This window comes from Gouania willdenowi, chromosome 9 (assembly GCF_900634775.1).
Source record: "Gouania willdenowi chromosome 9, fGouWil2.1, whole genome shotgun sequence".
Classification (NCBI taxonomy): Eukaryota; Metazoa; Chordata; class Actinopteri; order Blenniiformes; family Gobiesocidae; genus Gouania; species Gouania willdenowi.
The window spans coordinates 33,617,750-33,640,400 of NC_041052.1; the positions used below are offsets into that span (position 1 = coordinate 33,617,750).

A 22,651-nucleotide genomic window follows, 5' to 3' on the forward strand; every position below is an offset into this window, starting at 1 on the left:
TTTATTGACCCTAGGTAGGTAGTGATCTTACTTGCTGTTGGCACAATAAGCAAATAAACCCCATCCAGTGTGGCCTCCACAGATTGAGTGTAGAGGTTCTTCCATGGTATCTTTAGCTCCAGACGTCCTGTTGACAGAAAAACACAACGATGAGATGTCATTCTGTACCAAGCATTTCATTTTTAAAACTTTAAAACAGGCACGAGACAACAACCTTACCTATATGACCAGCCCTCACTTTAAATGGAATGTCCAGCTGACTCTGTAAGATTTGAGCAAATAACACAGTAGTAGTAGTAGTAGTAGTAGTATAATGCTACAGAAAAAAAACTAATAATAATTTGGATGCATTTTATGACAACTTACCAGTGCATTTTCCTTTATCTCAAGATTCCTAAGAATTGCATCGCCTACAAAAATAAAAAGAAAATAAAGTGTTCATTTATTTTTAATTCATTCTAATAACCAGACTTAGCTCAAACAAACAGAAATCCTCTTTTTAGTGGTTGATGATGTGAACAACACAGATTAAACTGTTGATCAGATCACATGCCATAAGACCAATCAATCAAAATAGTCTAACCACTGATTAGTGAAGTAAATACTCCTTATCTGGCAGCTTGCAAAAACAAGAGCACTGTGAGTGCGTAAACCAAAATAATTTGATTTTTCAAACTGATCCAGATCAAATGCAAAATTTTATGGAATCTTCCATGGACTAAGGTTGATCTTTTCTAGATCTAACTTTTAACGTAATCCTGCCAACGCAAGAAAAAACATAATAGACAAAAACCGGCTGAATTCCAAACAACAACAGTGTTCAGATTTCTAGTTTCACCTGGTTTCTTGCTTGCCCGTGTTGCCTCTGCCCAATAATTGACTGTATTTAACTTTGATTATTGCTTTTCTTTATTGCTGTAATGTTTTGTACATTGAATTTAAAGTTAAACTATAGAATACAGTACTGTTGTTTAAGATTGTTTTGTGTGTGTGTGTGTGTGTGTGTTATAATTTAAAAAAAAAAAAAGAAAGAAAAATAGTTTTTAAAAAAAACATTTTTAATCAGTATTTTCTATTATTATAATATATTACTAGACATTTCAGGAAGGGGGGTTAAGATTAACCCTTCTAGATGGATTCATCTTATCTCATGTGAAAAAAAAATCCCAGAATATTGTCTGATATCAATCTCAGGCCTCTAAATCGAATGAAATCAAAATTGTATCGTGGCAGGCTTTGTGACATCGGCAAATATCGAATCATTGTTCTGATAATCAACATTGTATCGGAATGAAACAGGTGATTTACACCTCTAATTTCAGGCGACCTCATTTGGATTCCAGGGGACCCCACATGGGGTCACGATCCTAAGGTTGAAAAACCCTGCATTACATTATTATGTTGTTTAAGTGTGCAGCGGTAGGGAGTACGTGGCTTCAGGTTAAAAGTCTAAAGGGGTACGGTACTGTGGAAAGTTTGGGAACCACTGTAGTAGTCCATACCTATGGTTTAAAAGAAATACTAGTTGTACACTTTGGTGAAGATTTGGCACCTGAATCCAGTCCATAATCCTTTAATTTGCCTGCTTGTGTTTACAGAGCAGCAGGTCTGAGTCTAACTCAGTCACTGCTCAAAGTGAAACCAAGTAGTAAATCCTTTCCTGACCTGTTCTGACAGACTGAACGGGTGTGACCCGGACCTGTTCACGTGTTATCAACACACATGACCACATTAAAGCAAACAGTCTCTAAACAACAACTGAAACAGTCCAGTAACCCGGATACCAGTCGGATATTAGCTAGGTATTACGACGACCGATAATGATTGCAATGACTAAACATTAGCAGCTAAACTAGGGTTTGGTAAAGGATAAAATGATAGACAGCTGAGCTGCCTGCTGGCTAACGCTTGTTAGCTTGGGCTGTTTGGACAGAGAGAGAGAGTGAAGAAGTCAAACTCGTTACCTCTCCATATCCCGAGCTGTAGCTGTGAGATGTCGAGGTTTACTACGTAGTCCCCAATAAACCGGTTCAGGACGTCGATCACCAAGCTTTCGAAAACCATTTTTCCTTTTATTTAAGTGGCTGTCACCATGTTTACATTATGAGCACGGAAAGACGTGTTGTCAACTGTCACTGCCCGATCCTCCTTCTTCTTCGTTTTCTTCTAATGGTTTCCGGCAGGCTATACACTAAAAAAGCGTAATGCTGCCCTCTTCTGTTCTTCTTCTTCTTCTTCTAATGGTTTCCGGCAGGCTATACACTAAAAAAGCGTAATGCTGCCCTCTTCTGTTCTTCTTCTTCTTCTTCTAATGGTTTCCGGCAGGCTATACACTAAAAAAGCGTAATGCTGCCCTCTTCTGTTCTTCTTCTTCTTCTTCTAATGGTTTCCGGCAGGCTATACACTAAAAAAGCGTAATGCTGCCCTCTTCTGTTCAATAGAATCACTCCACTTAATACTACTAGAGGTTGGTGGAGAGACGATACACCTTTTCGCGGTGACATCATCATCCGGGACATTTGCCTTAGTTACAGTGTTGGGAACGTTACTTTAAAAAAGTAATTAGTTATAGTTACTCACTACTTGTTCCAAAAAGTAACTGCGTTAGTAACTAAATGACTATAATTAAAGTAACTCATTATCAAGGTAAGCATCTATTTGCGTTACTGTTAAAAAAAAAAGTTGCTATATGTCAAAGAATTCAGATTTATTAGACGCGTGTGTCGTTGTGAGGTGCTTCATTAAATTTGAGTTGCTTACAACAGATGTTGACAAAGTCTTCTCTCCTGGATATAATGTACACTTCACATGTACATTCTTGCCTTTGACCACAATTAATTTAAAGTAGTGTTTATATCTCCACCTTAAAAATGACAACTTTTCATCAGACTGCTCCACGCTTGCTATCTCTGCTGATTCGTCAAATTTGTAGTGTGTGTGTGTGTGTGTGTGTGTGTGGTGCGTGCGTGCGTGCGTGTGTGTGTGCTGGCACGTCGTCTTAGCCAAACATAATCGCTCACCTTGTTTTTAACCCACCTCCTCACAACAGTTGAGACAGAGGCCAGGGATGCTTTCAGATAAAAGTTTATTCAATCAATACATGTAACGCACCATATTTAACATTCAGTAACGATAACGGCGTTGTAACGGTGTAAAAAGTATTTAGTTAGATTACCCCGTTACTGAAAAACAAACGCTGTTACCTAACGTCGTTATTTTAAACGCCGTTATTCCAAACACTGGTTAGTTAATTGTTAATTTGATATACTTACAGTTCATATACAAGTCAATGCTTGGCAGATTTACTGTTAATTTCACGTTGCTTGGCTTCAAGTTAGACATACTAGTCATAAACATTTCAGTCATTACTGAATGAATTACAATTTAAAAGTAGGCCAATTAATAATCAATGTCATAAAATCAGTAAGAAGAAATTAGATCCCCAAAATACACAACCTACCATTTACAAAATGTCTACTGCAAACATACGACCACTTTGATTTTGGGCTCCATGTAGTTCCATCTACGTTTGTTTGCCTCAGTGCTTGGATCCACAATTTCCATTTCTGGGCTTTTTCTGTCGGTATTCTGTAAAAAACTATCTTTTCCTTCAGCTAGGCGTGGTTATGACAGCCAAATACTACGCAGGATTTGGGCATTATACGATAAAAAGCAGCCATACTGCAAAATCAGCGGTAAATAGCGGTTGTCAGGCAAATGATTACCACTCTTAAAATGGCGGCGTGTGTTGCTAAGTCAAGTGCTGATGTCACGCAAAAAGGTGTTTAGCTCACGACTATGACAAGCCCTTTTAACATTTAATAGCTACATTTGACTATCCAGAATTAACATTATAGATATCAACAACATAATTGTGACTACTCAAAATTCAATTCCACTTTAAAAAGAAAATAGACTAATATAAGACCTCTTTACAGTTATTTGAGTCATTCTGCACTTTCGCGACTTGCGGCGATGACGCGCTGGTGACGACATAATCCAAGTTGGCGGCGGCCAGGACTACAGCCGACACTATTTAATAAGAGCTTTAAAAGACATGGATATAATGAAAAGAGTGGATGGACAGAGGCATAAACATGCAGACTTTCACACGGACACACACAGACTTATTAAACACACACGGACCTCGGTAAACGGAACAGGCTAAACCGATCGGCTGGCACTAGGACCCAGAGGCGGAGTAAATGCGTCCCCGTACTGCATTCACTGGCTGTAATATCACCAGTTTATCATTTTACCTGTTGTTAGAGCTACTGTCTTTACCAGGGAGCAAACATTTATTCATGGTGATTGTTTTCCAGAGTTTTACTGGGCTTTTTTTTTTTTTTTACCTGTGATTAGTTCCTATTTCTCTTCTGCTCCACGGTCCAAACTAAAACCGTGTGTTATTGTTGAGCTGCTGATTCAAAACTACAATCAAAATAAAGGTGAAAACAGTTTTCATGTGTGGTGTTCTGTGTTATAGTCATAAACATGCAGACTTTCACACGGACTTATTAAACACACACAGACCCCGGTAAACGCGACAAACAGAACAGGCTTCATCGACTGGCAGGCACTAGGACCCGGAGGCGAAGTAAATGCGTCCCCGTACTGCTTTCACAGGCTGTAATATCACCAAGTTTATCATTTTACCTGTTGTTAGAGCTACTGTCTTTACCAGGGTGAAGGTCCGCTCCGCCGGACCAAACTGAAACCGTAGCCAGACACACACACACACCAGAGACACACACACACGCCAGAGACACACACGCTTTTTTTAAAAAAAAGCTGTAAAGGTGAAACAGTCTCGAACAGTGATTGGTAGACTTTTCAAGCTTGTACATCTGTTTACATGGGTGTTTAGTCCAGTGGTGGTGCATCTGAACACTACCTCACAGCCCCCTCTAGTGGCTCATCTAGTTCTTAGATTGGTATCTTTTAGTCTTATAAATTCCTCCAAGGGAAGGGATTTATGAGCCAAACTATGGAAAGTTTTTAAAACTCAAAAGATGATATTTCTCTAAAATTGGACAATGGTGAGAAGAATTGGGTTTTTTGGCAAAAACTTTGATGGCTTGTTTATAACTGTTCTACAGGTTTTAGTGCAGCGTTGTTAGCAAATGACCATAACAGTAAAGCAGTGTTCAATGTGAGAAAGGATCATACAATGGATGTATGATTTAGTAGCAGTAGTGGAAAAGGGCCTGATTTGTTTTGGAGGTTAAATGTCATTGTGTTAACAATCTTTTTATATGTTTCTTGAAGGATAGATTAGAGTCCAGTGTGATTCCCAAGTACTTGAACTGAGACACCAATTCAAGTACCTCTCCATCTATAGAAACTGTAAGATTGTTCTGTGATATTGTAATATTGCTCGTACAAAACGTGCAAAATCCCTTTCATCTTTTTTTAATTGTAAGACACAAAGGACCAAGCCCTCCTTCTACACATTCATTAGAAGCTCAGACAGTGGTTTAATGATCAACCCTATCATTGTCCCCCTTCTCAAAGCTCCAGCTGCAGGTTTATCTATCACTTTTAACCTCAGCTGCAGATCTTGTAGATTTTTGTAGCTGAGTTCGATGAAGAAAAAGTCCTCGTTGAACACAGGGTTACGACAGTTTCGGATTGTGGCGCTTTCCTGTTGCTGCAGCTTGCCTGGTGTCAGACAGAGACTCACGGCACAGCCCAGGGTCTGTCGCTCAGTGTTTTCCCACAGGCCTTCGATGGACACCACACGCACTCGAACTGTGGAGAGGGAAGAAAACGTGTCTTTGGAAAAGGTGGTATGTTCTGCAGAGAGACGAACTCTGCCACGGTCGTGTAAGGGAATGAGATGCTCACAATGGAGTCTCTCCTGGCACTGCAGAATGTCCAGTGGGAATAGAATGGGTGGTCGGAGGGTAGATGGGCGAGAGCTTTTAGAAGGAATTGCTACACTTTGATCAGTCCTCTTGCTTGTCCCTTTGTTGCCCTTGCTGTTTATCAAGGATGGACAGGATACGGCTCCTTCCAAATGGCCCTTTCTGGACGAGGGTAAGAGCATAGTTTTGGAACTGTACGACGAAGTTAGAGGAGAAAAATCACTGCAGGATTGTATCTCACTCTTTGTGCATCCAGGTTCTGACAAATGTTTGCATGCAAGTAATGGGAAAAGCTCAGATAGGGTTTTACTTGGCTCGTTGGTTTTCTTTACATGCCTGGGAGCTCTGCTAGTAATGCTTCTTTCAAATGTGTACACAGGGTTTGTTGAGTGGAAAAGAGACTCCCTCCGTCGAGTGTTGGGGTTCTCGTATAACCCGGCCAGCCCATAACCTTCTGCAGAGAAGGGCAAAGGCTTCTTTGTTGACTTCAACACGTCACCCTCATCTATTTTCCGCAGATGGATCACATTTGACAAAGAGTAAGTCTTTGATTTCTGGCTTGGACTGTATTGATTTGGTGAGATCTTCTCAGATTCTAGCAGTGGGTTTCTCTTGAGAAGTCGCGGAGGCAGACAGAACTCAGGGATCTTGTCCGGGGTGAGGATGTTGCAGGGAAGATTCTGAGAGGGCAATAAGACATCTTGCTCACCCTTTGCCATGTATCGACTCAGCTCAAGAGGAATGTTTTCCATGTTCCCCTTGATCTTCTCAAGAACCCACATTGTTGATTTCTCAGGATTCAGTTCAGTTTTTTTTTTTAAAGACACTTTTTCTCAGCCTGCAACAAAAGCAAAATATGTAGGCATAATCTGTGGAAAAACACGACTATGAATGAAGCATGTTTCAATAAGCAGCTGCTGAAATGACATCTTACCTCCCTTCAATGATCGACCACCCTAAAGCGAGATGCCCAAGCATGTGGCAGTGACTGTCTCTGGCACTTGTCTTTAAAGGTATCATCATCACCCCGTCGCCCCCACCTGCATCCTGTTTGTGCACTCACCATAATGCATGACACGTAACAGTGTATGAGTGATTGTGCCTCCCAGTAAAAGGTGGGTGGCCAATCAGGCTCGTGTGCACTCAAGTGCATTGGGTTGTGCTACGATGCTGTTATGTCAGCTTTGTGGAGAATGTTTACATCATTACACTCATTCTGAGGGTTTCTGTGATAAATCTCATTTAAATTATAAGAAATTTGGGTTAAAGTCATGTAATCTTCAAAAAAATGTAAGCATACAAAGCAAAAGTAAATACATTTGTGTAATATGTAATATTTAATTGAGTATTACCGGTAGATATCCTGTCTTGTATGTGATTTATGACTCACTGAGTGACGCACACACTCAGAAAAAGGAAGCTCCATTTGTTACGAGTTCAGTCAAAAGTAATTCAGATTAAAACACCTCACTGATGTATTCTGAACCAAACCCATTCACACATTAATACACCAGCAGCAGAACTTTAAAGTATTTTCTGAGGCTGACTGGGTGCCAGTGTAAAGACTTTAAAACTGGAGTAATGTGTTCTGACCTCTTTGTTCCGGTTAAGACCCAAGCTGCAGCGTTCTGAACTAGCTGTAGCTGTTTGATGCTCTTTTGGGGGATTCCTGTCAGAAGACCATTACAATAGTCCAGTCTGTTGGAGATAAAAGCATGGACCAGTTTCTCCTGATCTTTCTGATTCATTAAACTTTTCACTCTGGAGATGTTCTTTAGGTGGTAGAAGGCTGTCTTTGTGATATATTTGATCTGACTGCTGAATGTAAGATCTGAGTCAATCAGAACACCAAGGTTTTTGACTTGGTCTTTAGCTTTCAAAGATCAAGACTCAAGATGTCTTGGTGTCTCTCTTCCCCCCCTTCTGGACATTTACAATTCACGTCTCACCCGCAAAGCCACCAGGATTGCAGGTGACCCCACCCACCCGTCCTACAGCCTCTTCAGCCTGCTGCCATCTGGGAGGAGACTGCAGAGTCTCCGTGCTCGAACGAGCAGGCTCAAGAACAGTTTATTCCACCAGGCTGTCAGGAGACTCAACTCCCTCCCTGCTCTCCCTCCCATTCGTCCACTCATCCCCTTTCCCTTTCCTGCCCCTGCCTCCATCCCCCCTCCGCCTCCTTCCACCCTCTGCCCTCAGTTGTCTACCCTCCTTCACCCCTCTGCCCCCTCTGCCCTCCACCCCCCCCCTTCATCCTGCCACAGTCTGCCCCTACAGGACCTGGCATCACCCCCCTCCACCTCCACCCCCTGCGTGCTCCACTAATTCACGCACCCTAAACTCTGCACAGCCGTCATTGTATTGTTATGCTATTTGCACACTACCTCACTTTTTAACTTCATCTGCACTCTGTTTATATTATTAATACTGTAATTTATTTATATTCTACCTCATAGTAATTTATCCACATTCTACCTCATTGTTGTTTGTTATTTGTTATTTGTTGTCCGTATGTCTTTAGTTAAGTTATTTGTTGTATAGTATTACTAGTTGTTTTTTTTTTTGTGTGTTTGTTGTGTGTTTTAAGTGCTCTTTTTATGCACTGCAGGTTTGCACTGGGGGTTGGGGGGGATTGCAATTTCATCTGTGCTGTATGTTTAACATGGGGCATATTTGACAATAAAGAACCTTGAACCTTGAACCTTGAAGATACTTGCTGCTAGCAGTCCTCCTTTCCTTGTTACCAAAGACAATCACCTCCATCTTGTCATGGTTGAGTTGAAGGAAGTTTTCACTCATCCAGCAGTTTACTTTTTCTAAGCAGTCACACTTAGACTATGGTCCCACACCTCAATGGGACCATGGTCATCTGGGTTCAGTGATAGATATAGTTGTGTGTCATCTGCATAGCTCTGATAATCAACCTTACATTTCTGTAAAATTTGTCCTAAAGGAAGCATATAAAGGCTAAACAGAAGGGGTCCAAGGACAGAGCCCTGTGGAACCCCACAGGACATTGGCAATCTGTCAGATTCAAAGTTTCCAATGCTTACAATGCTTCGCTCCTCCAAGTATGACTTAAACCATTGCATTACTTTTCTATATAGTCCAACCCATGTTTTCAATCTGTGCAACAAAATTGTATGATCTACAGTGTCAAATGCAGCACTTAGATTCAATAGAATGAGAACAGATACTTTTCCGGAATCAGTGTTCAACCTTATGTCATTGATCACTTTGATAAGAGCAGTTTCAGTGCTGTGATGAGAACGAAAACCTGACTGAAATTTATCAAATATTTTGATGAATGTTAAGAATTGACTCATTTGGTTGAAGACCACCTTCTCAATGATCTTGGCCATGAATGGAAGGTTGCAGATTGGTCTATAGTTAGCCAGTATAAAGGCATCCAGTGTTCTCTTTTTTAACAGAGGTTTCACAGCAGCTACTTTCAGGGATTTTGGTACGGTGCCTGATTGGAATGAGCAGTTAATTATCTGACACAAATCAGTGACAATTGACTTTACAACAGTTTTAAAGAAGTTTGAGGGTATTGTGTCAAGGGAACACATTGATGGATTCAGCTGCTGAACAGTTTCCTCTATTGTTTTTGGGTTCACTGTAATAAACTCTAACATTGTAGTTGACTCATCCCTCAGTGGTTGAAGCTGTTCAAGCTTTTTGTTATTTTGCTGGTTTGTTCTGATGGTTGACTTTATTTATTGTATTTTTTTCATTGAAATATACAGCAAATTAATTGCATTTTCCAGCTGACAGTAATTCAGGGGCTATCTGATCTGGGGGAGTTGTGAGCTTTTCAATTACAGAAAACAATGTGGGAGAGTTGTTGACATTTTTGGCAATAATTTCAGAAAAGTATTGCTTTGAACAAGCCATCATTGAATTTTCGCAGATTTATTTTGTATAGTTCGAGATGAATTTGGAGTTTTGTTGATCTCCATTTACGCTCAGCTCTTCTACAGTCAGATTTCAAATTCTGCAATATCTCAGTCTTCCTCCAAGGTATTTTCTATGTGTTTGGTTTTCTCTTAGTTTTGATTGGAGCCACCACATCTATGACATTACAGACTTTTGCATTAAACTCATCCAAAAGATTATCAACTGTCTCAGCACTCAATATTGGTGTCATTGCTATGGCTTCCATAAACTGTGCACTTGTGTTGTCATTTATGTACCTTTTCTTTAAACACACAGACATAGGGGGAACAGATGTTACAGTCTCTAGGTAAAAAAAGACACAGAAATAATAAGATAGAGCTACGTCTCTTATATCAACACCTTTAGCAATAATCAGATCAAAAGTGTGACCTTGAGTGTGTGTCGGACCAGTCACGTGTTGTATAAGACCAAAAGTGTCCATTAAAGCATACAGTTTTTTGGCAGTATTGTCCAAGTTATTGTCTACATGAATATTTAAGTCACCTGTTATTATTAAAAAGTTGTATTCAGTGCATACAACTGACAGCAGTTCAGCAAACTTATCCATGAATTGTCCAGAATATTTTGGGGGTCTATAAACAACTAAAAACAGAACTCTTAAATCACCCTTCAGTAAGAAAGACATATATTCAAAGGAGATAAAATCACCAAATGTTATTTCTTTGCACTGAAATATTGATTTAAAGATGGCAGCAACTCCACCACCTTTCCTGAAAGTACGTCACTCATTGAAATAAATAAAGTCTTGTGGTGCACTTTCATTGAGAATAGTATTACTGATACCATCATTCAACCACGTTTCATTACGAAGTAAAAAGTCCAAGTGATGTGTCAAAATAATATCATTAATTAGCAGTGACTTGTTATCAAGAGATCGAACATTAAGAAGAGCCAATTTTAAAGACTTAACTGGAGACACTGCTGGACTCTTTGGATGACATGTTATAGGAGTCAAATTTGTATCTCTATTAAACTTTTTGTTTTTTTGTTAATTTAACAATTTTACCTGTGTAACCTGCCACCACCTGAATTAAAGAAGCTGCATTAACTCCATAAGGCCCTGAGTAAAAATAGAGGTATTGCAGTCCGGACCCAGCACACATCAGACCTGTGTCACTCTAATTTGAACACAGCTTGCCTGAGGAGAAGAGTGATCCTGGGCCTGGTGTCGTGGATGTGAAAAGTTTCACTCCAGCTTTGTTTAGACACAGTCCATTTGCTCTAAAAAGATGATATTCCCAAAAAATTAAAAAAAAATTCTCTAAAATTTTGTGAAAGGGCAGCACAAGCCGAAGACAAAAATTTATTCAGAGAGTAAATCCTTGAGGTTTTCAGATCTCCTTTGCGGTCTGGAGGTATCGGGCCACTGATGAACACTTTAGGCTGCAAACAGCTCAGTTTTTAGCAGATGGGTGAAATCCTGCTTTAACACCTCAGACTCCTCCTTGGCTAAATCATTTAATCCAAAATGAATCACAACATTTTTCAACTGTGGGTAATCTGCAACAATATGCAAGATTTTGTCAGCCAGGTCTGATACTGTGTCATTAGGTAAGCAGATCACTTTCACGTTGCTGCTGAACATCTTCTGAGCATCTTTAACGGGAACGTCTCCCACTATCAGTGTGTGAGGTTGTTGCTTTAGCCTACCATGTCACTTTTGTTTTCCTGAAGCACTTTCAGTCTTCGCAGTTCCAGAGGGTTGTGTGTTGACCTCATTAGAGCAAGATCCTAGGTCATTCAGCAGTGGGGCAAATCGATTACCCAGTTCTACATGAAACTGGGTTTGTGATTTGGTGATACTGCTGCCTTTAACAGATGTCAACTTTTGTGCCTGGGCAGACAAGGGAGCTGATGTTGAGGCTGCAGTCTGCGAAGCCAGTGCAGGCCAGTCCGTCTCATTATTGCTATCAGGACGCTTTGCTCGGCCCGTTAGCCTTTGAAGTGGGTATGACTTTTTCCTAGGCTTAGCTCTCAGGGTATTCTAGGGAGGACTCGCACCTGTTGGCTTTTCAACGGGAACAGGATCCTCCTTAGGTCTGATAGCTTTGTTAGCACAGGCTGGTAGCGAGTTGGCTTCATCCACTCCGCTGTTTTGAAACAGCAGCACAGTTGTATCATTATAATATCCACAGTGTCCATTAACCTCATTACTTGTATTCCTCGCATTGTAGTCTCCAGTTCAGTAATCTTTTGGAGAAGACTGCTGTATTCTGTTGTGGAAAGAGCCATTCATCTGCTAGTTAGCGTGTTACTTGTAGCTAGCTAGCTTGCTACTTAGCTTTCCAGTTGAGCCAGCAAATAAAAAAGCAGTAGATGATTACCTCAGAGTCAGATGGTAAATGATAGTTTGTTGTTGACGTATCGTATACTTTCTCAGAAGAAAAAGTTCATGTTTAATAATTAAATTCCTCAGTGAGCTCCGCTCTCTTCTTATGCTGCTGTCAGCTAAGCTGCCGGAAGTCTGGGTGTGCCTGAGCGAAGTCTGGAATTGACTGCTTGTATGGGAGATTTTAGATACAGGTTGATTTAATCCGATACTAATTACCTCCACCAAGAGCAAAGCACAGAATCGAAAAGCAGTAAGGTTATGTTTTACCCTACGTTTATCTGTCAATCTGTCATTCTGTTAGCAAGATTACTTGAAAAGTCATGAACGAATTTGGATAAAATTTTCAGGATAATTCATAAATTGGACAAGGCACAGATGATTTTCTGGCTACCAAAAGAATATATATATATCCCATTCATTTTCCCTATCCACACTGTGGAACTTGTTGATGATGTCATAGGTTCTTGCAGAGTCATCAGCTCAATGTTGACATGTAGTCATGGTAACACAGCTCAATGTTAGATATGTAGTCATGGTAAGTTTACCATGATACCGTGACCGGAGCATGTTGGCTGAGCTTGACCTGCTTGCCGGAGGTCTGCGCAGTGGCACGAGTCGTAAAGCAATTTAGCAGGTGGAGGTCGATAAAAAGTAATCATCATCAAAATGTATCAAAATATGACAATATATGACAATTAGAGTTGTGTTCTTTTATTTTCAATTATTTCATGCCTAACATGGAAAAAAAAACTACCATGGGTGGACCTAAAAATATTAATCAAAAATACAGAAAAATTAGGAATGTAAGAACAAAAAAGTCTTAGAAAAAAACATTTCATCTGGAAACTTGGGTCTTTGGTCCACCTATTTCTGGGGCATTTGAGGCTTTGAACAGCTGCAGGAGAGTAGAACAAAAAATGGTCTTTTTGGAAAAATTTTGATCACCTTATGAATTTTCTTGAAATCACCACTTCACATCGGGAAATTTCAGGACAACTTTTCCTTACTTTATTTCTTAGATGCATTTAGCCCATTATTGCCTATCATATTGGACTGTCTGTCGTCCCACCCTTAATAGAATGTCCTGGCAATTTAGATTGACCAGCTATGAAAGCAAATAATGAAATGAATTAATGTATTTTTTTAAATGCTCAAATTAAATTATTATTATTATGCTATTAATATTCATACACATACAGTAATAGAAAAGTACTAGATATAGTTTATCTTTGAACAATTAGCTATTCAACCACAAGAGGGCATACCTACATTGGCTTAAATATCTCTTCTGAACAGCAAGAGACAAAATGTATTTATTATTTTTTGCTGAACTTATTTATGCATTCATTAGGATTCTTTGTGGAGAGTGTTTAACTCACAGGTCAACCCCACACAGCAACAGAGTCCCTCTTAACAAGGACAATTATTTCTGTTTAATTAAATGATCCAGAGCTTATTGTTCTAATTAAAGAGGAAGTGAGATACAACATGCATAGGTGTGTGTGTGTGTGTGTGTGTGTGTGTGTGTGTGTGTGTGTGTGTGTGTGTGTGTGTGTGTGTGTGTGTGTCAGGATGATTATTATCACGATAGTGAATGTTTGGAGCCCTCACAGGGTCAGGAGGCTTTTCGTGTGTGTGTGGATCATTTTTATTAGACTAATAAAACTCCAGAGTGCTCGCTCAGTGTAATGGGGAGATAAATGATCAGGAGGCAGTGCAGGACCTTATGACTTTGACTGCCGTGACAGCTGCAATTAGCCTTCACGAGAAAATTGACCCTTTTTGCTAAATGCTTTAGCCATCAAATGCATTGGTGTTAAAATCGTTTTCTTCTCAAAGTTGCATTTAAAAAGCAGGATTTGTTCAATACATTTGCGTGGTCCATTTTGTTACTGCTCAAGCACATATAATCAATAATCAAAAATTATTATGAGGAAGCAGATTAAGGCCAATGGGAATATCAACAAGAATTATTCTCGAAATGTCGAGAATAAAGTCGAAATGTCGAGATTAAAGTTGAAATTTCAAGAGTAAAGTTGAAATTTTGAAAATAAAGTCAAAATGTTGAGGTTAAAATTGAAATTTCAAGAATAAAGTTGGAATGTTGAGATTAAAGTTCAAATTTTGAGAATAAAGTTGAAATGTTGAAACTAAAGTTGAAATGTCGAGATTAAAGTCAAAACATTCTGATTAAGGTTGAAATGTTAAGATTAAAGAGGACATTTCAATAAGAAAGTTTAATTTTGAGAATGAAGTAAAAATGTCGAGATTAAAGTCAAAATGCTGATATCAAAGTTGAAATTTCAAGAATAAAGTTGAAATATAATATCAAAATTAAAGTCGAAAAACAAGTTCAAAGTAAAAATTTCGAAAATGAATATGACATTGTGAAAAAAGGTTTGCTAATGAAGTCAAATCTACAGTAGCTGATGAGGGCCAATTCACCATATGACCCTTTGACTTTTATCTTGATATAGTATTTTGAGTTCATTTTTGAAATTTTGACTTCATGGTTGATTTGCCCAAAACAATTTTCTCCATCAAAAATCTTCTTCCGTATTAATATTATCGTGTTCATGATTAATGCTATGCTGTGGTCGCTCTAAAAATCTTTCTATTCTATGCAAACAAAGCTGTAGATTTATTTTAGAAGAATTTTAGAATGGACTTTATTATCATGTATGTACAGCTACATACACAAAACTTGTTTTTTACACTGATGAAAGACAATAACATTAGTTTTCCGATTGGTAGGAATTGTTCACTATAACATAGAAAAATGTTGTTCAAATTATATTCATTTTTATAGCAGCAACCATAGATGAACCAGCTAATGATGTCATATGTTAAGGTTTCATTTATTCAGACAACTGTTTTTTTTGAGGAATTTACTTTGATCTCTTCTTCAGAGGCGTCTGCTGATTGCTTTGATATTTCCTTGACTTCCGCGTAATAATTTTCCAGCAAATTATTTTTGTCTTCTTTTTGAATAATATGTGAAGGTTTCATTTGTTCAGACAACTGTTTTTTCAGGAAATTTACTTTGATCTTTTCTTCAGAGGCGTCTGTGGATCGCCTTGATGCTTCCTTGACATCCGCGTAATAATTTTCTCGCAAGTTCTTTTTGTCTTTTCTTTGAATAATATGTGAAGGTTTCATTTGTTCAGACAACTGTTTTTTCAGGAAATTTACTTTGATCTTTTCTTCAGAGGCGTCTGATGATTGCTTTGATGCTTTCTTGACATCCGTGTAAGAACTCTCAAACGTTCCAGCAAATTATTTTTGTCTTCTTTTTTAATATGTGAAGGTTTAATTTATTCAGACACCTGTTTTTCAGGAAATTTACTTTGATCTCGACATGTTTCGACTGTCAACTGACTGCCAGTCTTCTTCAGATGCGTCTGCTTATCACGTTGATGTTGATTTAAAAAGAAGACAAAAAGAACTTGATGGAATTATTACGAGGAAGTCAAGGAAACATGGGCCTATAGTTGGGAGGGTAGCCAATGGCACACTTTGAAATACAAGGGATTCAAAAGAGCTGCTTCGGGCACGTTTTCTATTCCCCAGCACTTAACCTGTGATAAAAATGCAGAAGTTTCTTCACCACATAACGTCTTTGACTGGGAGGAGAAAGATTGGGAATGAGGCCAGACTTTCTGAACTGCTCGACCTGTTTTGAACTGATAGTAAAGCATTATTATGGCTAATAAGGTGTAAAAGATTGGCCCTATTGAGGTAGATTGATGACAGACTTAAGATGCTATGAAATGTGTGGACCTTACTTTGAAACAGGGCAGAGACAATACACTTTCACCAGAGTTGGGGAATAAAGTTTCACCTTTCATCACTGAATCACTGCTGAGCTGTTTATGAGGAGGGGTAGAGGGTAGACAAGAAGCTGATAACGTCATGACAGAGACCAAAAAGATTTGCATCAAATTAAGTTATAATAAAATGACATATTTATTCATGTTAAACTGGAAGAGAATCAATGCTTGACATTCATAGCAAGTTAATTTTAACCAGTCATTCCCATTATCCAGAATGTAAAAAGTTATAAAGGATTTGTTTAGTCTAAATGGCCGGATTTGACACTCGGGTCAAAATCTCAAACTCATAGGCTGAGTTTGAGATTTTTGCCAGGGGGGGCAAAAGAAAAAATGGAATTAAATATACAGATCATCTCGAAATTTGCACCAATCAAAATGTGTGTAACACATACAGTAGTGCAAAAATAATTAGTAACATAATTGATAATGTTGACTACAGAAATTTGCCTCGAAGCATCATTTATTGTTGTAAATTCATAATAAAATCAGGTCGTTGGCCACGTTCTGCTTCATTTTTGCTGCAGTACCATACATGAACTGCTGGGTGCAGTCTCATTTCACCATTTACATTGGGAAGAAGAATTGCGCAACCTGGAATCAACCTAAAGTCTCAAAAGTTTGGGACCATTTTACTGAAACCTTTTACTACACACCTGAGGTAGAAGTCGGAGTAAGGTTGGTTTTCTTACTTTCTAAATCCTTTGGAGCAGGATGTTTTAAAAACCGTCTTTTATTCATTTTTTAATGAGTATCAGAATGAGATTTACAGAGATTGTAGGCTGTAGCCTTGAAAGGAAGACGATGGTCACATGACTCGATCACCAAAAAAAAAGTTTTATTTTTAAAAGAACAACAAATTAATTCATATATATATATATATATATATATATTGTACAGTCACTGTGTTTTATGGCACTTAAAAAATTGTATATTATGTACATTATATTGTGAATTTGGGTAAACTGTAATGAAAACTTTTGACCACTAGAGGGGAAAATGCTCCCCAAGCCCCTGCAAACTCCGCATATGGCCGTATAAAGTACAAGTGGAGAAGGTAGGGGTCAATTATAATTGCAATTCCGAAATTGGTAATTCATTACAATTAGGATGTAATTACACTTGTAATCATATTTTAAAACATCTATTGCTGTTGTAATCACAATTGAATTGTAATTGAGTTCAGATATTAAAATAAACAAAAATATGAATACAAATATTTTCATTGATTAGGAAGCCTAACAAGGTAACGAAGAAATGAGAAACAAGTCATATGATAGATAATATTTATTAGTGTATTTTACAGCTGATTTAAGACATGGGTCAAAACTGACCCGTTATCATAAGAGATGCTAACAGAAAGCTAACACGTTTTATAGGCTTATTTATTAAAGGCTCAGTAATTGTGATTGTAATTTAACTTTAATAATTGAGAAGGTAATTATAATTGACTTGCAGAGGAATTGTAATTTTAATTGTAATTGGAAAAATGTCAATTACAGTAATCATAATTGAGTTGCAATTGAACATGGGTAATTTAAGGCGTAATTGTAAATTCAAATATAATTTTGATGATTGATTAAAATCCTTAAATTATGTAATGTTTTTTAAAATGGAAATCAAAAAAAGAAAAAAATACATTTAATCAGTCATTTTTTATTTTTTATTATTACTAGAAATTTCAGGTGACCCCAAAAGGACTCACGATCCCTGGGTTGAAAAACACTGCCTATAAAGACTTTAGAACATGACATCATCACTGTATTTTCATGTCATAATTGGTCATAAAGTATAGAAAGGAATAGGAATAAAATATTGTGTTAAAAATGGAAACGTTACAAAATTAGCTTATGTTCACTTACACTAATTACTGGGACAATTTGCAACAACTAAGATAAAAAAAAGGTCTTATCTGAAAAAGAATCAGTAAAATGATGCCTAAATTAAAGTCTTAATAATAATAATACAATTTATTTAAAAAGCACTTTTATAGGTGCTCAAAGACACTCTACGAAGGTAAGACAAGATAGAATGTATTTTTATATAAATATGTACATTTTGAATTTTGACTCTCCTACAAACATCCTGATCAAATATGACATTTGAATTAAAAACTGTGCAGAAGTCAAATATTTTTGATCACGACTACAGGACATTTTTCAGAGAAGTATGACAAGTAATAAAATGGAGAAATAAAAGTTTGCAAACATAAATTTCATATAGAAGTATTAGTAATTATCCTTGAGTAAGTCCTTTGCTTTGATAGATTCTTTTCATATGCACTTTAATTAAACCCTCTATCATTACAATCTCCAAATTGTGATTTGATGTAATTTTTATGTCATTGTATTAATTACTTGAATAAGTCAAATGTGTGTAGGTTTACAGTATATCAGAGGGTGAAATCACTGCTGCTGCACTTCTTTTTATGAGCAGCACTTGTTTTACAGTTTTCATCTTTTTAATCTGACCTGATAACACAAACAAATGTTCAAGCAATTGACTTGTTTTAGAAAATGCCATGAGAATTTAAAAAAATAAATACATAGTGTTTTTGAGTGTATTGTTTCTGAACAAACTTCTTTTTTTGACTTACTTGCTTTTGCACCTCTCTGTGATATAGAATACAGTTGTTGAAGACTGTGTCTTGTTTTAATTTGGAAAATGAATAATAATAATAATGATGATAATAATAACAATAATAATAATATTTTTTAATCATTTTTAATGAGAATTTCTTTTTTAACACTTTCCAGGTGACCCCATTTCAATTGAAAATAACTGCTTTACGCCATGAAAGATTCCATTAAATATTTATCAATATACTGATTCTGGATCAGTTTGAAAAATCTAAAAATCCCTATCCCTCATTGTTTTAAAAATGCATATCTTGTTTTTTTTAATTGGTCCCTTTGACCCCATTCAATGTTTATGATCCAAAACATAATAGTTGAATTAATTTTTTTCCTTCATATTTCATGGCTTTTTTCTAATTTGATGGGAACAATTGATTAAGCATAAAATTATCAAGATATTTTCTCAATGTGCCAAAAACATATTGCATGCATTGATGTTCCTCTGGGGTCGACATCAATAAAATGAATTATAAATGTGCACCACAAATTAGAAAAGATTTGGAGGAAAGATTTTCCAGATTCACTAACTCTAAAACTAAAAGTTTGACCTGATGGTGGCACTGCAAGAAAGATCAAAGGTCATAGCATCACTACAACCGATAAGGTTCATAATCTAGTAGTCATTCATGTCAGTAAATTTGAGACGATTTGGAGGAAAACTATTCAGGATAAATTCATTCTAATTTAAAAGTTTGTCCTGATGGTGGCACTAGAGAACAAGTCAATGATTCATTATTACAGTTTTTTTGGATTGCTTAAGCACGATTTTCAAAACAGGGCCCGTGTTTTCAAAACACTACACACAATTAGCACAACCACACACCCAATTAGCAAAACACGACAGATCCTTTGCATAATTAAACACTCTTGTAAAAACTATACACTTCTTTTTAAAAACCACACTTTACCATATGAACACACGTTTCACATTACTGTACTCTGTTTGCACGAGTTACACTCTGCTGTGATAAACCTAAAACAGTTTTAGCACTTGTACTTCCTTCTAACCTATGATTAGAGTAGGCTACTATCAACAAAGTACAAATATAATGTAAATTCACCAGACAAATGTTGCAGACTGAAGAAACTAATTTATTGCTCAACACGCCCAAAATGTTGACATGGAGATTCATAATACTGAAACAAGATGCGACAAAAAAAAAAAAAAAAACAAACAAACAAAAAAAAACAAAAAAAAAACTAGATATCGTCTCTTCGTCTAGCTGGATCTGGCCAGAGAATTTCATCTACATCGCAGGCAATGTCGTCATTAGCAAGACACCTTGGAAAGAAACGTCTTGAATGACGAATCAACCCTTGCATTGCTGCTACCTCCATCTGGTCACAGGCCTCCTCCATGGATTGGATGAGGGGTACCTCAGCCTGGAAACGGAGGTCATATACCTTCCACCGCCATGCCGAGAAAAACTCTTCTATAGGGTTGAAGAATGGAGAGTATGGTGGAAGATATAAGACGGTGAAATGTGGATGTTGCTGAAACCAGTTTTGAACCAGAGCAGAGCGGTGGAAAGACACATTGTCCCAGACAACAATGTATTGCATATGATCGATATGATTTGCTGCTGTTATGTTGTGCAATTGGTCCAAGAATGTAAGTATGAGTGCTGTGTTGTACGGGCCCAAATGGGCATGGCGGTGGAGGACCCCATTCTGTGTAATGGCTGCACAGAGTGTTATATTACCCCCACGTTGCCCTGGGACATTGACTATAGCCCTGTGGCCAATGATGTTTCTGCCCCTCCTTTGTGTTCTCGTCAGGTTGAACCCAGCCTCATCTACGTACATGAACTCATGCTGGATTTCCTCACCATCCATTTGTAGAACTCTCTGAAGAACAGTATCACGCAAAATTGTGTAGTTCAGTGTAGATCTAGTATACATATTACAGTACAGTAAAAGATGAGACAGCATGCATGATCACACTGCTAAAGTGAATACATACCTCTGCATAATCATGCCGCAGTCGTTTCACCCTTTCGGAATTGCGCTCGAAAGGCACTCGATATATTTGCTTCATTTGAATATGGTTCTTTTTTAGGATGCGTGCCAGTGTTGATGTCGAGACCTGATGGACATTGTTGAATATGACGTGGTTATTGACAATGTTAGCTTGGAGCTGATTGAGTGTTAAAGCATTGTTGGCCAAAACCATGTTTACTATCTCCCTCTCTTGCTGTTCTGTGAACATGGGAGGCCTTCCCCCTTGTCGTTCCCGACCCTCAATCCTATGTAGAAAAAAAAAAAAAAAAGAATATACAAGTAATTTTACAGGAAAAGGTAACAGAAGTGCTGATAGTGCATATATTACAGTACTGTAAGCAGTTATTGAAATCGTGCAGATGTTTTTGATATCTCTCTCATTCAAAAATGGTATTTTCCCAGACCAAATGAAAATCTCAAAAATCAGACCGATCCACAAGAGTGGAGACAAACGAGATTTCACCAATTATCGACCTATTTCAACATTACCGCAATTATCGAAAATTCTAGAAAAACTGTTCATGAAAAGGCTGGACAAATTCATAGAAGAGAATATTATATTACATGAAGGTCAATATGGGTTCAGAAAAGGACATTCAACAGCAATGATGCTATAACTGACACCACGGAAAATATAAGAGATGCATTAGGAAATAATTTATTTGTATTCGGCATTTTTTTGGACCTTAAAAAAGCATTTGACACAATAAACCATGACATTCTGGAAGAAAAACTTCAAAAATACGGCATTAGGCACAACGCCCTAAACTGGATTAAAAGTTATATGAGAAATAGGAGACAATATGTTGACTTCGAACAAAACATATCAATATGCCAAACCATACAATGTGGTGTGCCACAGGGTTCGATTTTGGGGCCAAAACTGTTCATTCTATATATAAACGACATTTTCAAAGTCTCAAATTGCCTCAAACTAACGCTGTTTGCAGACGACACAACCATCCTATGTTCAGGTAAAGACATTAAAACTCTAATAGAAGCGAGGAATGAGGAACTAGCAAAAATGGCTTGTCACGGCAAATTTGCGGTTGACCTCATTTGGAGACATGATTTATTGCTCTGGTTGAGTGATGGAGTCCAGGCGAGGCATTGATGATTTTATAAAAAAGGTTTATTATAAAACTAAGTAAAAAAGAGTACAAAGATGGACAAAATTAGTGACCGCCCGGGCGGACGTCCGATGATCGAGTGGCACACAGTTCTAACTCAACACGTATATTCCCCCTCAGTCCCCCTCCCTCCTCCCCCCAGGAGATAAAGAGGACAGGGTGGAGGTGATAGAGGAGGGTGAAAAGAGACAGTTTCTTCTTTGGGTCAAAACAACCAGTTCTCTGGTATCTCCTGATTGTCGTGAGTGTTGGAGGTGTGTGCGTATATGGTGTTTGTGTGTATGAATGGATGTGTATTGGCTGTGTATGTGTGACTATGTGAGTGTGTGTAGGCATGTGACTGTGTGATGCCTCTGTGTCTGAGGGATAAAATGTGTTTTGGGAAGCTGACCTCGAGAAGAGAGCAGAAAACTTGAGACAGCAGAAATGAAAAGTCTCAACTTAAAGCCTTAAAAAGAATAAGGTCTATGAGTAAATATGTTAATAAACATAACTAACAATTTTGGCCCTGACAGGCTCAATGTAAACAAACTAGCCCTAAACGTCAGCAAAACAAAATTCAGCAGTTTTGGAAATAAAAAAATAACAGAAGACATTAGACTGAAACTAGACATGGATATAATTGAACAAGTAAAAGAATATAGAGCCCTAGGAGTGTGGATAGATGAGAAACTGACTTGGAAAAAACACATACAAGTAGTTAAAAACAAAGTTGCCAAAAGCACCTACATCCTATGGAAATTACAACAAATACTACATACCAAATCACTGAAGACAATCTATTCTTCCCTTATTGGGTCATGTTTAAATTACTGCTCTGAAATCTGGGGAAACACCTACAAAACGTATCTTGAACCTTAATTTAAACTTAAAAAAAAAGCAATTAGAATTCTAT

General features: G+C 37.7%; 2 protein-coding genes across 5 annotated transcripts in view; both read right to left on the reverse strand.

Annotated features, from left to right (window-relative positions):
- Positions 1 to 2,386, reverse strand: part of vps13a (vacuolar protein sorting 13 homolog A) — an 87,749-nt gene extending 85,363 nt beyond the window's left edge. For 2 of the 4 annotated variants that reach the window (XM_028456342.1, XM_028456339.1), the window contains exons 1-4: positions 1,965 to 2,385; positions 367 to 410; positions 220 to 262; positions 32 to 127 (exon numbers count right to left, since the gene is read on the reverse strand). In XM_028456342.1, coding sequence (XP_028312143.1) covers positions 32 to 127; positions 220 to 262; positions 367 to 410; positions 1,965 to 2,064 — 283 coding nt within the window. In that variant the 5' untranslated portion in view covers positions 2,065 to 2,385. Of the gene's footprint in view, positions 1 to 31; positions 128 to 219; positions 263 to 366; positions 411 to 1,964 lie in introns of all 4 variants that reach the window. The other 2 variants (XM_028456340.1, XM_028456341.1) reach the window with 2 other exon arrangements.
- A 3,060-nt stretch (positions 2,387 to 5,446) lies between these two features.
- Positions 5,447 to 6,664, reverse strand: LOC114470106 (C2 calcium-dependent domain-containing protein 4C). Its single transcript, XM_028458118.1, has one exon. It carries the CDS (start codon positions 6,647 to 6,649, stop codon positions 5,447 to 5,449), a length of 1,203 nt encoding a protein of 400 aa, XP_028313919.1. The 5' UTR covers positions 6,650 to 6,664.
- Positions 6,665 to 22,651: the final 15,987 nt, after the last annotated feature.

Coding starts and splice junctions, on each gene's coding strand:
- LOC114470106 (XM_028458118.1), bottom strand. CDS start 6,649: ATGTGGGTTCTTGAGAAGATCAAGGGGAACATGGAAAACATTCCTCTT.